At 42.1% G+C, this 21,792-nt stretch overlaps 1 protein-coding gene across 1 annotated transcript in view; it reads left to right on the plus strand.

Annotated features, from left to right (window-relative positions):
- CDC42SE1 (CDC42 small effector 1) overlaps positions 1-18,170 on the plus strand; it is a 110,321-nt gene extending 92,151 nt beyond the window's left edge. Inside the window, exons 3-5 of the mRNA XM_086947435.1 lie at positions 4,552-4,662; positions 8,209-8,293; positions 10,716-18,170. Coding sequence (XP_086803561.1) covers positions 4,552-4,662; positions 8,209-8,283 — 186 coding nt within the window. The 3' untranslated portion in view covers positions 8,284-8,293; positions 10,716-18,170. The remainder of the gene's footprint in view (positions 1-4,551; positions 4,663-8,208; positions 8,294-10,715) is intronic.
- Positions 18,171-21,792: the final 3,622 nt, after the last annotated feature.

Genomic DNA, 21,792 nt, shown 5'->3' on the forward strand with positions numbered 1-21,792 from the left:
AGAGCATGGCTTGAGGGCTCTAAATGGAAGGACTAGCTCGGACAGGGGGGTGGTCCATACATATAATAGGCCCAATCACACATCAAGAATCGATTACATCTTGCTTGATGTGTGTCTATGGAGCTCAGTGAGGGATATGGTAATAGTACCTTCAGTCGAAAGTGACCACAATTTGCTGTCCCTCACTCTAACCCCCTGGTGGTCTGTTATCAGCGGGGGTCCTGTATCTAGCCCCACGGTTGACCTAGGTGAGTCGGAGGTATCTCTTTGCGGTAGGCGCCTGAAGTGGTCAAAGCTTCTCTTGTCTGCCGAAAAACTTGAGGCTGTGTCCCAACTTCTGGCCCTAGCCCATCACAACTTAGGCACAGTTGATGGAGGCTCAGGGGAGGTATGCGAAGTATTTTGCGACCTAACTGGGGCCCTGACAAACCTGTTCACTGTGCCCAGAGGCATATTGGGGCTAAAGAAAGGGCTAATAAAAGAGAGGGCTGGTATACCCACAACTGTAGGAAGGCGAAAAAAAACCTAGTTGAGGCAGTAAAAGCAAAATCCCAAGTCAGGACAAGGGAGGCTAGGAAGGCCTACTCCAAGACTATCCAGATAGCAAAGAAGGAATGGGAGGAGAAATTCTGGGCGGATTTGCTGGCTGCTAGCAAAGGTAAAGACGCCAGGGGTTTTTGGAAATTGATAGGTTCCCGTAGTAGACCCGATGATACACTGAGGACCTGTACTATCCCACCCCAGAGCTGGTTTCATCATTTCGGGGCCTTATACTCAGCGATTGAAGGGCTCTTAAATGAGCCAGCTGTATTCCCCTTTTTGATGGAGACTAGCACCCTTGGCTTGTTTACACCGCAGGAGGTTGAGAATGCCATTAAGACCATGGTCCCATTGAAAGCTGCTGGCCCGGATGGGCTCCCAGGGGACTTACTGCGGGCCTACCCATCTGACTGGGGTCTTATGATCTCGGCCCTCTTAAATGCCATCTTGGAGGGCGGCCCGATCCCAGAGTCTTGGAGAGGGGCAGTAGTAGTCCCCATTTACAAAAAGGGTAGTAGAGACATCCCAGGGAATTATAGGCCAATAAGCCTGATTGACTCTACGCAAAAAGTAGCCGGAAAAGTTATCCTGGGGAGAATCCTTCAATGGGTGTATGAGAACCAAGTTCTATCGGACTTCCAAGCAGGCTTTCGCTCAGGAACAGGCACAATTGAGCAGGTCTTTAGGCTAACACTTCTGTACTGGAAGGCGGTGGAACCAGGCAAGGGCAGTCTCTATTTGGCCTTCATCGACTTGAAGACTGCCTTTGACCTAGTTCCCAGGGAGGAACTCTGGAGGGTTCTCTACGGACTGGGCCTGCCCCCGTACATTCTGTTTCTCCTCACCAAACTCCATATGAACAACTTTGCAAAGGTTTGTTGGGGGAGAAATGGCGAAACAACAGATAGGATCCCGGTTTGTAGGGGTGACAGACAGGGTTGCGTGTTAGCTCCCACACTCTTTTCCCTATATGTAAATGGTGTGGTCGAGCATCTGCTTCAGGAACCTGCAGACGCACCCTGCCTGGGAGGTGTGCGGATCCCAACATTGTTGTTCGCGGATGACACTCTGCTGATCTCAAAGACCCTCCAGGGGCTACAGAAGTTATTGACCCGTTTTCAGGACTTTTGTGTAACCAGAGGGCTGGTGATAAATGTAGAAAAAACGAAATATTTGATACTACGTCCACCAAGGAAATTAGGTCGTCCTCCTACCCTGAACTCGGTCCCTCTGGAGAAAGTGTCGGAATTTGATTATTTGGGTTTACGCCTGAATGACAAAATGAGTTGGTCTTCCCACATCGATAAGATGGTTCTGTCACAAAAGGGTAGGGGGAGCCTTACTTAAGGAATATCATGCATCCTCCAGATCCTCAGTGGCGCCTGTAATTGAGATCTACAAGGCAAGGGGGGTCACTTCTGCCCTGTATGGAGCGGAGCTATGGGGTCACTGCAATTTGGATTCCCTATCCAAGGCCGAAAACAAGCTCCTGAAGGACCTCCTAAGTCTCCCCTTGAGCACCCCTACAATTCCAGTACTATTGGACTTGGGCTGCAGAAGTATTAAAGACCAGGCCCGTCTTCGCCCATTGCTTTTATGGTCCCGCATATGGAGGGTCCCGGAACTAAAATCTTATGCCGAGGGCTTATCAGAAGTAATGAATATGGGGGGCTGGAATAAGATCAAGTGGCTGAGGGACACAAAAAACCTTCTGGGAGAATTGGGCCTAGGAGATTGCTGGACCACAAGATCTGCTCCTCCTAAGGCAGTCCTCAAAAAACTATATTGGGACTGGGTCTCTTGCCAACTAATTGGGAATCCACATCACTGCAATTCGACTGCAGCGTTCCTCAGAATAAAGGATGCGATTTTATACGAACCCTACATGGACTTAATTACTATGCCAGTGGATAGGGCCCTTTACTTCAAGTTTAGAGTTGGCACTCTTCCGCTAGGAGCAATTGTATCTAAGTGGAAGTCCCATGCTCATTTATCTCCCTTTTGCGCACGTTGCCCAGCCAGGCCTGAGACAGTGGCACATGTACTTTTTGAGTGTCCAGACTATATTCACCCAAGGAGATACTGGTTGAAACCCCTCTTCAAACGCCTGGGAGCACGCATGCATGCGGTGGCTCTCCGAATTTTATTGACTGATACCTCCCCTCTTATAGTCTGCGGTGTCTCCAAATTTTAAAAACGTTCCTGGTTGATTCGTTGCAATAGACTGTCTATTTCGGTTTAATCCCTTTTTAGCTAATTTATTCTAGGGCGACCCCTACAATTTTATCTTCCTAAAATGTATGACATACCTGTACTTTTTGTAATGTTGTTTTTATAATGTATGTTATGCTTGTAAGATGTCTTTGCATAGCGAATAAAGCTTTCAACCAACCAACCAACCAACCTTAAGAATGGGTTTGCAATCAGAAGCTGTGCTATATTCACTTCTGATGCCCCAGCCTCCCACGCGAAGAGAGAAGAGTTGTGTAAATAATTTTACGTCCAGAAAAAAATACCTAAAATAAAGATTTTGTTAAGGTGCATTATTGGCTTACATCTGAGATCACAATGAGTCGTACGGACTTCGCCTAGGTTGACGCCAGTCAGAAAATAGTTTGGAAACACCTCTTTGCGTGCTCTCAATCAGAAAGCGCAATGGAGGACTTAAGTGAAATCTCTTCTGAGCTGACAACCCCATTCTTTCAGTCCATTAACTTTTCTACCAGACCATATCTTTTTCTGCTTTCTGTAGTTATATTGGGCACACATCCTCTCTCAGACTCCTGGTCAACCAGCAGCCATTTACTCCTTCCTGCTCTTTCCCTGTCCGCATTAGTCGATGGCCTTCATAACCAAATTGCTGCTAATGTGAGATCCTGAGAGTTCATTTCGGTTCTCTTGACCACAAGGTCCACCTTGCAACATGCAGACTGCATTAAGATAGGGATTCATTTCAACTGTCAAACCCTGCGAAGTTGGAGGAAGAGGCCCTCTCAGGATGCGCTGTGTAGTAAAGTAAGCAGTACTTGTGGGGAAATTTTACAATGGCAGTGCTGAGAAAAACCGGAAAAGTACCTGGCCTGTACCCATCCATGGTCGCAAACAAGAACTCTACATTCTCATTGCTACTCCAATCCATGAAACACCTCCTTCCATTTAGCACCATCCCAACATTCGGCGATATCCTCACGGGGTGCCTCCACTCTGGCTGGCTCTGGAGGATTCTCCCAAGGAAAGCATACGAGATTACTTATTTCCAGACTGAGCAGGACATAAATAACCTGTTTAAATGTTTTCTTACGAGTCGACAGTTAAGTGCTGGTATGATCCTCACTCATGGGATAATTGATCACAACTTATTTTTAATCAGGAGATAAATTCACTTCTTTTCACACTTTGGGGCTTAGGCGGTTGATAGATGTTACCATCATTTACACTTAATTTTTTCACCACTTCACATGAGCTTAAGAGTTGGGTCACACTTTTTTTTTTTTTTTTGGTCAAGAAAGTGCCGTTTGACGGAACGAGCAAACTGGTGAGTACTAACCAGTCAGTAGATCCATGGATGGTGCTTACTTGAGGCACTTTCTGACCATTCTCACAATTTTTCTTTGGTGGGTGTGAGAACAGCTGTGGATGGTTGATCATTTTTTTTTTATCAACGAGGAACATTTATAGGTGGGCATGACTAGATAATTAAGCAGAGCCATACCTAGGAGTAAATTATAATACACGTCTAACAGATTTTTTCAAAGATTACAATGTGTTCCTTACAACCAGGTTTTGTTTGTGTGAAATGATCCTCACTCATACCAGCTAAAATAACATTGGGTCCATTGTACTGGTTTTACCCTTGGAGTATGGTTGTCCTAGGCAAACCATTATACCATAGACCTTGTGAGTGGTACATAGAATTGCTCGTCATTCCTCTGTTTACCTTTTGCTTCATATGTGTGTTTTCCATGTTTAGCCGGATCTAATCTCACCTGACTGGTGTCTGCTTTCTTGCAGAAAAAGAAGAGGCGGCGGATCGATCGGACGATGATTGGGGAGCCCATGAACTTTGTGCACCTGACGCACATAGGGTCGGGAGATATGGCAGCCAACGACGGCCTTCACATGGTACTGTATCAGCAGACCCTTTCTCCATAGGGTAGGAGTTGGGGCACTTCTGAGGAGAGGGTAGAACACTATTGCTTGCAATGGAATGTCTGGTTAGAAACTTAGTTCACATCAGCCTGTGTTAAGTGCTCGATGAAATTACTCTTCATTGCTAGTGAACAAGATTAGAGGTAGAACTCCCACGGCCTAGTAGTCGTGACTCACACCAACTATAGAGGCATATTTGCAAATGTTTGCTGCAAGATTCTTTGGGTAAATATGCCTTCTTTGAAAATATGAGGGAGCGTGGTAGTCGCAAAGCATTGAAAGGGGCTAGAAGATTATATGGATTTCTGCAATGTGTATTGTTGCATAGTATGCCCCTCATGAATGTGCAGCAGCACTGTTCGTACATAGTTTCTGCAATGGTTGTAGGTACAGTGATTTCGAACAAGTGATCCAAGCCCAAATCTTGTAAAAAATGTGTTCATTAGGAATCTTTTGGCTTAAAGTTTGAAAGCAGAAGAGATTCTGCGTACTTCTGGTGGAAGAGAGTTCCAAATCCTTGGAGCAGCGCCGGAGAAGGCTCAGAGAGCGGTTCTCTCTTTTTTTTTTTTTTTTTTTTTTTTTTATAAGATGAGTGGTTTCACGAGGAGAGTGATAGCACTTCTTGATGCTCTCCCACCACAGGATAATTCAAGCTTTTGCACAAGGCACCTGGGAGTTTTGAAATGCAGGGCTTTGTGCGCTAGAACGGCAATCTTTAACTGAATTCGATCTTCATAAGGCAACCATTTAAGAGATTTTAGGATTGGGGATATGTGCTCACTTCGTTTGGTGCCTGTGACCAGTCTGGCCGCAGCGTTCAGTGATGCCCTTAGTGATACCAGGGTCTATTTGTGCAGGCCGCAGAGCGTTGCGCTGCCATAGTCCAGTCTAAGCAGGACCAGAGCTTGTACCACCTGCTTGAAGTCCTTTTGTGGAAGGAATGGTTTGATGTTTCCGAGTGTGTCATTCAAGTGATTAGCTCCCGTACACACTTTGATAATATGATTTTTCATATCCCGGTGTTTGTCCAGGGTGATTCCGAGAGATTTGGCTGAATCTAAGATGAGCGGGGTGCAATTGAATGCAGTAAGGTGTTTCAGCCAACGGACCAATTTAGGGATGTGCATCAGGGTGACAGGGCAGTTTTAACTAGAAGTTCTAGCGTTATAGTAGTAAGTAACTTTCTTTAGCCGAGAGGTCACATTTGCTGCGTTCGCATCTCTGAAGTGAATCCCTTTTTCCAACTATGGCTCAGTAGATAGACCCTTATTCCGAGGCCTTGGATGGTGTCTGGTTCTGGACAACTTAAAATGGTGGTCACCAATAGCGAGCCTCATTTTTGTGTGTGTGACTGGTGCACACTAAAGGATGTATACCTAAGCCCTCTCCGAAAAAGGTGTTAGCGGCACATGTGGAAGGGTCATTAAAGTACTCAGGCCGTTTGTCTGCAGTAGTTGTCGTAGATAAACAACTCCATGCAGTCACTCTCTCCTTTTCACTTAAAAAACCGTTTGTGACAAGTGTACTTTTAGGTAACTCTTGGTCTGTTCATGGTTGGCCTGCTATGCCCCAGACATTGCCACGGTCCTATTTAACACAGTCGCCCATATGGTACGTGATCACTGTAGCTGCACTGGCGGAACAGCATTTATTTCTTGGACCTGATTAACCGGGCGACAAAGGTTTCTGGGGTTGGCTTATTTTCTCAGAAGAGGAGCTTGAGGATTCCCTCCTTTACTTGATTGCACAGGCTGGCCACCAGGGGCTTGCTTCTCATCATTTGACATTTTCTGAAGCTGATGGTAACTGGTCTGCGTTTATTTCTGCCAAAATAAAATCTTCTGGGCCCTACACAAGTAACGATGAATTTGCCATTGAACCATAAAAAAGGCCAATCCATTATCCTGCGCCTATTCTAATGTCGAAAGGGTTATGCTAGTGTACACATAGATGTTGCTTTATTTTAATTTGAAAGGCTGAAAACATTATTTCTGCCAAAAGCCGTTCTTTCACCAAGAGCTGGGGGTTAAGGTTATTGAAAAGCTGCAGTTTCTTGCAAATTAGACCTCAGTTCTCCTCAAGTCTACCACATGCTTTCTGTCATGGTATGGTTGTCGGCCTGGAAGCTGATGCTTAGGTAGGTCAAGCTGTGTTGAATGTATTCTGCTGCTATCCTGGGGGTGGTCTTCAGATTGCTTTGCTGTCCTTACAACATGATTGTTTTCCCGTCTTTCTTGAGTGTGGAGGAAGCGGTTTGACCCAGATCTTACCAGTAGAAGAGCGACCAGGCTACCTTGCAGTCTATATACCCCGCCATTCCTTCACATAAACCTACCCACAGCCACCTCCTAATTTGTGCCTTTATATACACCAGACTGAAATTAATTAGATGTGAGAGCCAGTGGTCCTTAGGAAAACCTGAGTTTGTGGTTGCTTACCTCATGCTCCAATAACTTTATCTTTTGCTCTGTAAGCTATTTTCTGACGCATCTGTTTTGTTCTGTGATGATGGTGATTTATATAGCGCACGACTACTGAAGCAGAGTGTCCCGGCGCTGTACAGATCTGTAGAGGGAGTCGGAGCACACCAAAACACACTAAAGGCCAAAAAGCCAGGTCTTAAGGCTTTTCCTGAAGGACAGGAGATTGTCTGTTCTTCTCAGTGAAAGGGGGAGCCTGGGGACATCTTATGACTTTGGGAAGTGGTCTGTAAGGACAACTTGTAGAAGAGTCACTATGGCGAGTAACGTGTAGAAACCGTATAGGAGTGAAGTCCCTCCAGTGAGGAGTAGTGGTCATGTAGTTGGCGCACCGGCAATACTGATTGTCAGAGTTGGTGCTTAAAAGGACTTTAATTCCCAGATACTGTCCTGCCAGTCATGAGCCATAGCACTCAGCGACAGACTCCCAAACTAACATCTGCTGTCAACCAGAAGTGTACCCAGCCTTGCCCAGTTTACTCGCCTGTAAGATTGAAGCGTTCCAAGGATTAAGTGTACCTGGTCAATGGGGGTGACTAGGCACACAACCGAATATCCAATGTGCATATCTTCTGATTGTGTTGGTATGTACCCTTTGATGCACAGTTTGCACAATTGACTGCAACATGACTGCATGCACACCTACTCTGCTTTGTGAAGCCAACTCACGGTGTTATCTAACTGCCATACAAAACAGGCGGGCCTAGACCGGGAGGAAAGAGTTCAAGTATTTTCGTTGTGTCTGAGATGGACAGATTTGCAGATGACTTATTTCTTTGCCCCAATGTGCTTTGAGTTCGCCTTCCCACAAGATAATGAATGCAGGGGAGCTGACAGAGTAATGCGGGTTCCTACTCAGGCCTCCAAGGTGGAGGCTAGCCCATGGTGGGACCCCGAAGCCAGCATATCATTCCTAGTACAGGGTGTAACTCCACTGTAGTGCTCCAGAAAGTGGTTACACACATGTATGTATGGTTTTGTTCTAACTACAGCTCAGGCCATTGTCTAAATCTTGTATTTCTCTGGCTCTGATTTTCAGGCAGGTTCAGTTCAAGAGCAGATGAGATCCAAAGGTGGACGTGACCGACAGCGGAACAGCTCCAGAGTTTTGTAGCCCAATCAGTGTAAGTGTGTCATGTTTATGTATTAAATGATAGAAAGGTTTGCAGACTGTGCAGCTGACGGTTGTGTAAAAAGTGATTAAAGATCACCAGACTTGTCCTTTCTGCTCCTTTGCAGATATAACACCAATGGATTAAACTTAGGGCCTTATTTAGATTTTGCCCTGGGGGATGATTTGCTAAAACATGATGGATAAATCTGTTAAAACATCATTGTTATCCCTTCTGCCATATGACCAGTCCCATAGACTATAATGCATTTGTAATGTAGCAGTCTGGACTTCTGCCATGTTTGTGACTGAGTACCCCTTCCTTGATTTGTACATAATACGCAGCGGTTTCCGGGTTCCAAAGATATTTGTTCTCTATTTCTGCCATGCTTCTTTCTCTGTTCAATATTTTCAATTCTTTTAATTGCTACTGTAAATATCCATAAAAGGTCAGCCTTTTGCATTTTTAAAAGCTACAGTTACGTTTCTTGAAAACCTTTAGGTCTCAGAAATGCAGTTCATATCTGTGTTTTCCATTAAGCTGCTCCGTAAGCCACAAATGCAATGAGACCCAGAAATTGAAGACCGATCACATCTACCCACTGTCATTGTGTTGGGCATGGTGTAGCACAAATCTGCCATTATGATACCCATGTACTGTAGTAACCTCTCTTAGAGGAGGCAGAGTACACTATTCCAGAGCAGCCCGTCATCCTGTGATATGTTACGGGTATTGTGTTTGGTTCATCTCCAATTTGTGATTTACTGTTCAGTGAACCTGTAAGTGTGTGATTTAGATCTCTAAGTTGTCAGCCAGAGGACATTAATCTGTTGACTCCTCTTCCCTGAGGCAGGTAAAAAGCCCTTGCTCAGTGATTGCGGTATCTCTAGGTGGGATGTTTCTTAACGTGTGGATGATTGTGCATTGTGCCTTGGTGGTAAATGCTATTGGGAGCAATGTATGGCCTATCGATGCTGTGTTGAATGCATTGTGTGATGCTATACGAAAGACAGAGGAAGCTGTATATAGAGATATGAGAAAGGTATATAAAGTTATGTATTTTGTTTGGATATTTTGTGTTTAGTGACATGGTTCAAAACAAGCCAGCAGAGCAATGTTTTGCTTTTCACTACAAGAGCATTTTCAAAGGAGGTCACGTCACACGCATTAATCCAGATGGTGACATCAGCAGAAACCTATAGAACCTTTTAAAGGCTTGGATTCGACCTAGTACTCCACATAAATAATAAATACGTCTGGTTAAAATTAGAATATCCATGTCAGTTGATGACATGAGTAGAGTCTAAGAAACCTTATAAAGGTTCATATTTTGGCTAAAGCCCTCTATAGAACGGACAGTTTGCATCATTGATTCATTTCACACGCCTCTTTATTCTCAAAGGCGGACATGCCCTCATTAGGATCACAAATTTTGAAATCCTATATGAACAGAACTTAAGATGTCGAGCACTGAGACCTTGTCCTCTTGTGTTTGCATACATCTCTTTTTATAGTTTAGGGCAGTGTTTTCCAAACTGGCATGCAACTAATTGGTATGCCGACTCATAATATGGCATAATATATTACTAACGACTGCTTACAACTATCAGAATAAACCAACTCTGGGCTCCATTGGGGAGTATGACACCCATCCACAAAGAACGTAAAGTCCGTCAGTCAGTGCCATATGAATCGAACCGTACGAGGGACTATTTTGCATCTCAAAAGTACACTGAATCATCACACATTACTTTCTTTATCTTATAGTTTTAGTCTTCTCATTGCAGCTGTTTTTTTAAGGTTCAGTCAGGACAAAATATAAGCTATTCCTATTGGCTTTGCCAATGCTTGTTATTTTCACCCAATTAGATTAATACGAGTTTGGTGCAACTTAGAATTTTCCATTGAACCTCACCTGCTTAATATTTCCTTCCACTGTAGAATAATTTGACTGCATATCCTTATAAAAACTCTCATGAGGGGCATGAATGTTTAACACGATGGATGTTCAAGTCCTGAAACTCCACAAAAGATATAACACCCGTTGGCTGCAGACAGAGAGTAGTTAATTCTTTACGTATACATGAATCCATATATCCACACTACCTTAAAAGCTGCATTAATAAACAGTGATATGCCCACATAAATCCAATATCAATTTATTTTGGGACACCTGTGCTATATTATGCTCGTATGTGAACCTAAGTAAGATTATTCATATATTGCTAGTGGGCACATGATGCATATAATTGTGTGTAAAGTAGACTGCATTTTCCAGGGTCTGGTGCTGAGGACATAAGGAGTAAATGGTGAAACACAGATCTAACACATGCAGCCCTTTCGTAGGTTTTTCACTCAAGGTTTGCCATTGCGTATTTTTCATTGACATAGCCACTGGAAAACTAACAGGTCAATACTTTTTTTCCCCCTCCAGGTTTTGTGCGATTTTACTCCGAAGTCCACTTGAACTGCCAGCTTGCTGAACAAGAGAAAAACATGGCTTGCTTTTTAGTCACTTGCTAAACTATGCCTACTGGTCCAGGTTATGGGATTTTCTCGAGTATCGTTCTTTGCTGCATACCACCAGGCGAGCAACCTTGCTCTCGCTCCATTAGGATAATGATAAAATATCAGACCTGCTTTGCACCCAAACCGCCCAGTAGCAGTTCACCCAATTGAACATCATTTATTTTGTACACTTGAAGACCTTAGGTTCAAGTGTCCTTTCATGGCAGTAAAAATGTGTTTTCTGTTCCTGAAGTAGTGAATAGAATGAATTGCAAACAAATACCATGTCTGCAAGTGGTTCTGTTTTTATTTTATACTGTAAGCATATGTCAAACCTTGTACTAGGTAGATAGTTGTGGTAAATCAAAGGATGCCTTTTTATATGAACATGATAAGTACTATAAGACTAAATATTTGAGCTTCTTATTGACAATGCAAAACCATTCCCAAAGTTAATCATTTTCTATTAAAAAATAGTACTTGTTGCACTTGCAAGGATCGTTCATATTCATGGTGAGTGCCTTCCATTTTCTGTGTGCCTATCAAAACTGCCTGGCTGTACAACTAAAAGAAACAAGCATAGGCCTTTAGCAACAGTGCTTAACAAGATAAATAAAATACATAGGAAGTACTGAACCTGTACAACTGTGATGCGGCTTGGACCACAGTTGGAGTCGCTCATATTAGAGCTACATGTACAATCAGGAGGCTAAAGTGCAAAAGAAATTCACAATGGGAGCCTATCTCAAGGAAGTGGCAGTATTGAATGATTCAATACCTTGCGGTTCTATTTTAAGAATGACGCCACAATATTCAGGCTTAATTGGAGACTTACAAAGGCTGCTCCAAGAAACCACTCACTTAAAAGGAACAATCATGAATTAGTATGTGTTCCACAAACCAAGTACCGTATTTAGTGTATATGTGTGCTTTATTCTATCTCCAAAGTGCGTGGGTGGAAAACGTTGATCACTTTGGCAGAAGCCCGCTTCCGTGTGCAGCACGAAACAAAGTACTGTTCTCTTCGCCCAAAATTTAATGGAAAGTTACTGCGAGTGAACTCGAGCATTGCCAGAGCCGCCAGTTCCCTTTCGGCAGACAGCTGACAATGTTACTATAGTTCACAATGAGACCACCATCCCTTTTGTTTGCCCAAACACTATTTTACATCCTTCCGTATGCCTGTTCTATCCACAGGTTACAGTGTTTATAGTGTTTTCCCCCTCAGTTGTGTCATTTAGTCCTTCCTGAAAAGCTTGTGTTCTAGTTTTTAATCCTGCTAGTTTACAGTGTCGGTTCATGTTAGGAGTTGATCATGGTCGTTCTATGGCTATGTATGAATGCGCTCTTTAAATAGCGCAAACCTAGTGAAAAGGCAGTGGCGTGTTGTTCAGACAAACACCCAGTCAATGTGTGGTTGGAGAGGTAACAAGTTTGTGGACTGTTCCTGCATCGTGATATAGTATTGTTCTGTCCTAAGCCTTAAAATCACCTGAGCCACACAAAAAAACATAAAACTTGCTTCTGAACGTGCACAGGATTTCTTTCTTTGTGCATCACAGAGCTGTTGACTTGAGATGGATGGGTAGATCGGTGGATGGATAGATTAGAAATGTTTTACAATCTTGGTCGTGTCAAATGGCTTCATACCTCCAGTGTTACTTCTGTAGTATGGATTTTTTTTAGTTCACAACAATTGGAAAATTGTCCCTGCTGTCACGGGATAGCGTGGAAAATGTTTGAGGTTAAAATTATGAGGTAGATGATGCTTCAAGCCAACTTGTTCATATTGTTAGAAGTGCAAGTCTGCTACCTGCACAATATATTGATTTACTTTCTCTATCTTGGATGTGCCAGCTCCTTCCTTTATAGCCATAGGTGCTTGGAGACTGAAACATGTTATTTCAAATATCTAGGTCCAGTTCTTTAAATGGGTTGGTATTGAGCACCTGCTGTTTTTTAAAATTTGAACGGGAGAGAACTGGCACTGGGCAGTAACAGAGCGAGTGAGTACTTGCAATTCTATATTTCCATTTCATACTCTTCCTGGGGCTGAAAGTTGATCTGGGTCCAAAGGAACAGTTATGTTAGTTCAGGATAGACCAGTATTTTATGAAATCGACACAAGTGCAAAATATAACCTGGGTTGAAAGCTTGTTAAATTATCTTTGAAATTTGGTTTCCCAAGGTTAGCAAAGCACATTATCTTGGTTTAAGTACCCAGTTATGTACATGCCACATACGAAGCTTATTAAATGTCCACTACCTCTACTAAATGTGAGTCATCCCGAGTTTGCACTACAACATAGGCCAGTACAATTTGTAAAATAAGTTGTATGGATGAAATGTCAAAAAGTACGCTATTGAAAAATCCCTATTTAAAGAGGCGCCAAACATAAAACACACATTTGCAGTATTCTGACTCCCCCCTTTATAGATAAGGCAATTCATTCTGAGTGTATAATCTGTATACCATCTTGTGACACTCATTATTAGGAATACCTGAGAAGCTATGAAAACTTGTCTTTATAAATGTTCTACATTTCTGAGGTTGTCTATATTACAAGCATATTTATGGTTGTAACGACCGTTGGGTGGACATGGATGCAGGCTTGTCTTCAAAGTGCCTGTTCTTGCTTTTTGGCTGGACAGTTATGTCCGAATTCAGTGTGAGTATGAGAGTTCACAACCCTACTACTTGGGATAACTTAAGCACCCAATTGTGCATTGCGGCTGAAACATCTACGACATTCTTTGACAAGTACTCCAATGATGGCAGCTTTGCTATTGCTTAAATAGACTTTGGAACCAACCATAAACTGTTGTGTAATGGGTCCAAGAGAAACATAAACATCAGTATTGCTTGAGAATGGTGTGAAATGCTCAACATCACTGGCCTTGTGGAAAAGTACATAGGAAAGACAGAAAAGTTGGAATGGCATGTATACAATCTTGTGAGTTCTACAGAGAGTACTAACAATGTTTTCTATCCGTTATCTGACGGACTTGTCTCTCCCCAAAATTTGGTAGGGCTGGCATTGTTGGCTGTTCTGGAAAAGAGTGCAGTTAAAAAAGTAGACCAAAGTGTATGGAAAAAGCGATTTGGCATATAATCATAGGCAGGCAGAACATCGGCATGGACCTTGTTATGACTGATTTAAAAAGGTGTGTTTCAAAATTTTGAAAGCTGCACTCCTATTTTTCCCATAGATATACCTTAGATCAATGTACGTTGCTGAAACTTATTTTTATCGGGAAATAGGCGTTGGCTTGATGGCAGCAAAATAGCATCGAAAATAAAGTAAATCAAAAGACGCCTTCACACAAGCATGATCTCCTTGGTAAAATATGATGCAGTAATGCAAGTTTAGTCAACGGACAATTTTGCAACAAAAAATAATTAAATCTCAACATGAAACAGATAATTCCATTTTTGTGAATGCTCCGAGCAAGTTTTACTACTTTACGATTGAGAAAACAAGACTTGCCACTTGCTGAACACTTTAAGTTATGTGCAAGTTATCAACATGGTTCTGCTGTGTTGAAAGCCTGTTGGACAACTTTTTGTTGAAACAATGTTTGTATTGTGAACATCATTAATATGTGAATCGCAATCCTTAAGATGGCACGTTATGTTTCAGTAGTATTTTCTTTTCTGTTAAGGATGCATGTTCTGAAACGCACAATAATGTACAATTCTAGGAGAACTTACAGCGGGCCGTTGGTGATTTGTAGGTGTTCCCAACACCCAAACATAAGAATTTCCGGTCTGTCTTTGCAATGCTTTTGTTAGGGTCTGGGTGGGCTCGGTTTTCTTTCTGAGTCTTGTCAAAAAAATGTTTTTTTTTTTTTTTAAAGGAGGGTGTTCACACCAGACTTTCGTTGCACTGCTGGGTTGTGCATATATACTAGTTTTCAATACTGCTTAATTGAGTACGATTTCCGTGATGTGACGTCTTAGCTTCTCATCCTCAAGTTGTCCTGAAGGAGTGCTTATCAGATTTCCTATTTGCCTTTGGTGGTATACAATGCTTTCATGGTATATGTATGTTTTACTTTTGTTTTCTTTATTGGTTTTAACCTGCATTGAAATGTGCTCCATGAGAAATTAGTTGATTGGAATATTGCTTGGAAAAAAATGCTATTAGTATACTGTTAAATACTCTTCTTTACAATGCTTTCATATCTGTCTGTGCATATGATAGAGCTACAAATTTACATAAATTGCAATTTTGTTAATTTAATCACAAATATTGAAATGAGAGGATTCTGAACTGAATCATCCTGATAATTTTGACCAGCTATTGATCAATACATGACATGCTTAAATGGGCACCTCCTCAGGACAAAACTATTAGCTTGAAATAACAAACTTACTCAGAAGAATGTAGCGAGCCTGAGATGATTGCTGTAGGAATTATTTTTGTGTATTTTGTAATATTCTTTATAAAGCGAGTGTCCTACAAATTAGCTTGCTTGTTTGTTAGAAGTTTGTCTGCTTCTTATCTGAAAATGAATTTCACAGTAACTTTAGCTGCATACTTGTGGCGTTTCTAAATCAGTTGTGTACCTGCTACCATGGATGGTTATGGCATATAGCCCAGGACTCCTCCAGAGCAGCTCTTAATTTTCGGCACAAATCAAATGCTGAATTAAAAAAAGTGTAATACCTTAGTCACAGACAATTCTTGTCATAAAATTGCAATTTAGCACTAAGAACCTATTACCCTCCATATCCTAAAATGTTTTTTTAACCACTGTAGATAAGTTACACTTTGTTAAGCAATTGTCATTTAACTGAAGAGTATGTCAAGTGGCTTTACTCCAGAACCTTACTACAAAGTCTAACATGTCATCTCTAAGCAGATATGTAAAGTATTTGTTTACATTGTTACATGTAAATTTTAAGAATCTGAGCATCTCTATAATAACCTCTATTTTCCTTTTCACTTAACCTTCTCAGGTGTACCCTTTTAGTTCTTACTTGGTGAAATACTCTGCTCATAGCAAAGTTGTATTTCCATCATTTGAGAAAGGTTTGAAAATTATCCGTTAACACACTTGTCTAATGTGCTGTAATTTTTATTGAGTCAGATCTCATTCATCATTAATCAAACCAGGGGTGTCTGACGAGTATGTTATTGTCTCCGTGGAAGAACACAAAGCCAGGAGTCCATTTCTATTGTCCTTGTACAGATCTTAAAAACGAAAAATATCAGTGCCAAAATAGCTTTTTAGAAAATAAGTACAGACAAAATGATATATTTTTCCAGAAGACCATTATTCTTACCTCCTTGGTGCAGTGAACCTTCTGATATGTTTTTGCAAATCAAAGCTACTCAAAACAAATCCCCACATGTATATTTTCTTTTTTATACAAAATTAATGATCAGCGCAAGACAGAGTTTGAAGCTTTCAGAGGCTATATTGTGTGCGTTATTTTGATTTGTTTTAAGTTTACTCAAATGCCAGATATGTGCAAAAACTAGAGGGTGTGGGAGAGGGGTAGAAATATTTTGCTTTGTGCAAAAAATAGTAACTTGGTAAGATGTTTTGTTTGTTCTGTGATTAATTTCAGCTATAGAATTCTTGTATGTAATTTTTTAGCTCTACCAGATACACTGAACTATGGGTTTCACAGCTGGGCTGTTGAAAAAATCATGTAAATGTAGAGTAGCTGGTCTACTTTATATGCTGTTTACTTAAAATGTATTGTGCAATCAATTTGCAGCCGATGAGTGCAAATCATGAAATCCTTGTCTTTTGTTAAGAATATGGGATTGAAGGCATTTCGTTACTCATAAGAATCGCAATACACTGAAATTAACAAAGATTAGCATGTAATTTCTGCTGTACCAAGACCTCTTCTAAAAAAACAGAATTCAAGTTCTTAATTTGTCGTCTTTGAAACGATAACAGGGAATTTTGTCAGTTTCAAAATGCTTTAAGCTACTGAATAATAAAAGAAGAGCATAAAATGCATGGCTTGATTTTCAAAAGACATTTTCCATTGTGTAAAAAACATATCCAAGTGTCTTCGTGGTGGCAGGCGTTGTAGATCAAATCTATTTTTTTTTTTTTTTTTTTTTTTTTTAGCAAAGTGATTGGAAATTTTGTGAATCTGAAAGTTTAGATAATTTCATACTTTCAAAACACATTGAATTCGTTTAAATATTATCAGCCCATGTAACAGCTTTAGAGTAATAAACATATTTCACTCTTGAAGCCCACACATTCATGTCTGGAAACAGTGCCAGGTTTCCATGCCAGGTTCATAAATGATTTGATCTGATGCTGCTTTCTGTTTGAAAAACAGTTTGAGTGAAAGAAGTGCCCATGTCAAGATTGAGCACAGTCCTCATGAATACAACCTGTTAGTTGATCGAATGATGGGTGACCAAGGACAAGTGGCCATTGTTTAAGAATGTTGTGATGGGAATTTTGTCTTAGTTATCTATATACGTAAGTGAAAATGTGCACAAAGCTATTACACTAGCTGTATTGTAGTTTTTGCAAGAACATTATTGTGAATTCCTGTTGTAAAAATATGGTTATTCGTGGGATCACAGTCTCAATAATTAACATCATACGAGGGGTACATGAGCTCTTAACATTTTTATTTGGTTTCTCCTTAATGGTAGTTAACACGAGGCAACATATGTAATGTGGACCTTTTTAGAAGTATTTCTGTAAATTTGTGGGGTCTTTTTATTTTTTTGTGGTCCGCTCATATTTGATAAGTCGGATATTGAGTATGTGGAGACCCAAAAACAGCGGCAGTGTCCATTTTAAATGTTCATGTAGAATAGTGACTATACTGAGCCGAACAATTAATCTCTCAAACCGATCACCTGGGTGAGCGTGGTCTGTGACAGATTTTAGCTACCCACCCCACTCCCTACACTCTGTGACCTGAAATCCCATTGTAAATCACAGGAAAAATATGAATTGAATTTGGTGCTTAAATACAATGATATGCTGCCCTTAACAGATACATTTATAATATATTGGTTCAGCTAGTAATCACCTATAGTTCAGCCTAAATGGACAAGCCAAAATAACTTTTACAAACGACAATATATAGGTACCTCTTCAGCAATGTGTATTTACATGTGAATTTGTTTCTTTGCTGGGTGAGGGGGGGGCAATGAACATAACTGATTCAAGAAATCTAGCATCAGATCAAACATATTGATGAATCCTTTTCTCTTGAGATGTGTAGATCACCAACATTGGTGTTCAGAATGCTTTTATGTCTCCTCATCAACTTAATTTGCTCTGATAAACCACTTTCGTATCCTAAGTTGGTTTAGGAGGTATTAAGTTATCAAAAGCCAAAATTTGTAAGCACATTTTTAAATAAATATTTTTTGGAAAAACAGTTGTTTCAGAAATGAATGTATGGCTATTTCTTTAGTTTGAATGATGGATCTATTATACAACAAACTTGGTTTCTCAAGTTAAATCAGCTGAAGGGGTGTGGCCTTCCGGATCACTTTCCTGGGTGCTCCCAGTGCAAATGGTGTTGTCTTAAAGGGCTGAGGCATTTGCCTGAAGAATTACCCATTACTGGTTCGTGAAGCAATGATGAGCCGAGTGTTGCGTTTTTTTTAAAGTTGCTACAGATTTGGGTCTTATTAGAGACTTTTTTTTATGGGCACCTTCCTTCCCTTACCACTGGCTTATACTGAGAGACAGGAAATTGCCAGAGATTATTCAGACTTTAGAGATTGGCCGAACTTGTGCTAGGCTTCCTGAGGGGACTGGTTTCCTCTGCCTTGATGAGCCTTGGAGGAGATTAGATTGCTCCACTGCACACTGTGGAACAAATAAGGACCAACAGAATGCTGTAGTAGCGAGGTCTGATATTGGAGGTTCAATTGGTGATCTGGATCAAGGGCCTTGGTGAAGTCAAGGGCCCTTATGGTGCTGTAATGCAGAAATGTTTGGTCATGCTGTGACACGGTGGCGAGAGATGTTCTGGGCCTCCGTGGAAAAACCTTGCCCCTCCCACATAATTGAGCAACAATTACTCTAGGTAGACCACTCCGCTGAAAAGCACACTGGGTTCTCAGTGCTCTTTGTAAGCACACTGTCAACAAAGAATCTCGACCGAAGTTGCTGAGGTTGATCCAGGAGATATTTTGAGAAGTAACTCCATTGGCAAGCTGACCCAAGAGGAATTTAGAAGCCATTCCCGCATTAATGTGTGGGGAGTAACTTGAACATCCACTCGTGAGAATGTAGCAGAACAAGTGCTTCACTTATGATGGTTGAGAAATACTTGTGAAGCAGAGTATGATTTCCAACAGTGGTGATAACCAAAACCACTGGACTGAAGGACTGAGAGATTACCTTGAGGTTTGTGAGCATCTAAGAGCGCCCACATACCAAGTGTACTTATATTCTCTTAACTAGAATCACTGTATTTGCCAGTTGTGGGACCACGACAGAAGAATCTATGTCTAGCATACACAATGTTTTGGAAGGACAGGACAAGGAGTTTGTTTTCCGTAGCGTTCCAACTGCCAACCGTCGCACCATCCCAACCCCTGATCAATATGTATGATCTTTAAATATAACAATCCACCACAAGTCCTTGCTCACTCGCTTAACTTTCCTCATATCTCTCGTGGAGGGATATGAGGAGTCTGAGATGGGTAAAGTTTAGGGATAGCAAGAGCTTTCAGTGTTCAAGTATGGGTGCAGTTTAGGTGTTGTAAGGGAGTTTTAGGGGGAAAACATTGATGGTGTTTTGGGGTGGTGAGGTTTAAACGAATTAAAAGCATCGAAAGTCACTGTTTGACAGTGTAAAATAGATACATCTAAAATAATGTCCTCTGAAGTAGAGTACTGAAATAAATGATACATGCAAAACTGTTTTTGAAAGTAGGACCTGCAAGCATTGAATTTACACCTTTTTAAAATAAGCGTGCAAAATCCAATTTCAAACAAAAAAGCCCTTCTATGAATTGGTTTCCATGAAATGGTAAATGCCATTGATCCTAAAAATTTCCATTAAACAGTTTAGGTGAAATGGTTTCTCAGTAATGCCGTGATTGAGTAATTGTATTTTATGCAATCGTTTCTCTATGAACTCCCATACAACCGGATCAGGCAACTTTCCCTCCACACTCAGAGCAGACTGGTGAGGATGTGTAGTTTCAGAGCAGACTGGTGAGGATGTATAGTTTCTGATTTGGGTGCAGGGTCACATGTGGAGGTAGAGATCCAAGGGCTCTGATCTCCTGTGGGTGGCCAGCTCCACATCATTCTTTGGTAGATGCGGGCCACTCATGACGTCCTTCCTATTGCCTATCATGTGGAGCCTGGTGCCGGTTCTCATGGATCGCCACCATGTTGTGCTCGAACAAGCTGGCCATAGTAAGGGCCTGGGTTCTGTATCAGGGGGGATTTGCATCTCTGAATGTTGCTGGAGGTGTGTGGCATCTCTCTAGTCCACAACTATGTTTGGTCTCTTAATACTATAATGGACAAACTGAGCTGACAACTGACACATCACAGGTGGCTTCTACATGCTGCGAGGCCCAGGGTGCCTTCCCCCAGTGGGATGAACCCAGTCTAGATATTTTCCCTACATTCGAAAACATGCATTATCAATAATTCTGCACATTGGTGTTTCTGCAAAACATTACATCTGGAACCGAAAAGGAGTCTCCTTTATGCCTTCCTGCTACAGGCACTATTCCTCAGCTCCGAATTCTGAAAAAGATGAAGAACCACTGAGCCCAAGTCATCTTGGTAGCCTGGATTGGGCCATGAGTGATAGCAGGAGCATGACCATCTGTCCTCCAGTCAAGTTACTAGTTCACAAGGACCTCCTTTCTCAGCAGCACAGCAGTGTTCTCTACCCGAATTTACACAATATACACCTCCATGCTTGAAGACTGAGCAGCAGCAATTGGCTGAGCATGATTTGCCGCCTTAGGCGGTGGATGTCATACTCGTCCCCAGAGGCCCCCTCCAAAAAAATGGTTAAGGCTGGCCTATAGGGTAGTTGAGCTGTGCCTAAGCGGCCAGTCTGCTAGTTCAATGTGTGGGCTGGTTTTTTAGGTCTCGGCTCAACGCGCGGAAGCGCGTCTCGCCGAGATCTTTTGTTAGTGAGTGTGCTTCCCAGGAGACAGTTTCGGCCACGCGCATCCTTGGAGCCGATTTGAAACGTGAACGCGTGCTGTGGCCAGGCGCTGTCTCCTGGGAAGCTCAAGCACCACACACGCATGCGCATACACACACACACAAACGCCCATGCACGCACGCACATACATACATACATACAGAGACACCCCCCCTGACACATACACACACACACGCGCACACACACAAGTGCACCGAGGGCCCCCCCTCCCTCGCCGTCACCGTCGCACACATACATACACACACGAGCATACACGCACACACACACACACAAGTGCACCAAGCCCCCCAGCCTTTTGGAACTTACCTGGCCAATGTCGGGGACTCTGCTCTCAGCACGCGGCGCCCAACCTCCTGCTGGCGCGGCCCCGGGGCTCCACACCGCTCACAGGAGCCCCGGGTGCGAGACGCATTTGACTCCGCCTGCCTCCTCTTCCGGTCTGGACGTGGCCCCGCCCACGTCACAGGCGACCGTGCCTGACTTCCGGGGCACAGTGTTCATTAATACAAATGTTTTTATACCACGTGTGACATTCGTTTTCTATTGACGGAATATTTATACAAACGAGTAAGGGAATGCAGTATGTACTTTCACAGTGACACAATATCTGAGTCATTCGAATAGGGTCCCATGTCTGCCAAAGGGAACAATGCCGTTTCTGTAGGTTAGCTTTAACTAGTTATGACATGTTGGCCTTTGTACGCTAGGTATTTTAGTGTTAAGCCATACCCATAACAGCATAGTTATAATATGCCTCTCAGTCTAACGTGCTGTAAGCTCGGGGCTCACTGGCTCGCCACGTGCCTGTCTGGCAGTTCTGCTGTACCTGTATTGGCAGCGACGTAAA

This window comes from Lissotriton vulgaris, chromosome 12 (genome assembly GCF_964263255.1).
Source record: "Lissotriton vulgaris chromosome 12, aLisVul1.2, whole genome shotgun sequence".
NCBI lineage: Eukaryota > Metazoa > Chordata > Amphibia > Caudata > Salamandridae > Lissotriton > Lissotriton vulgaris.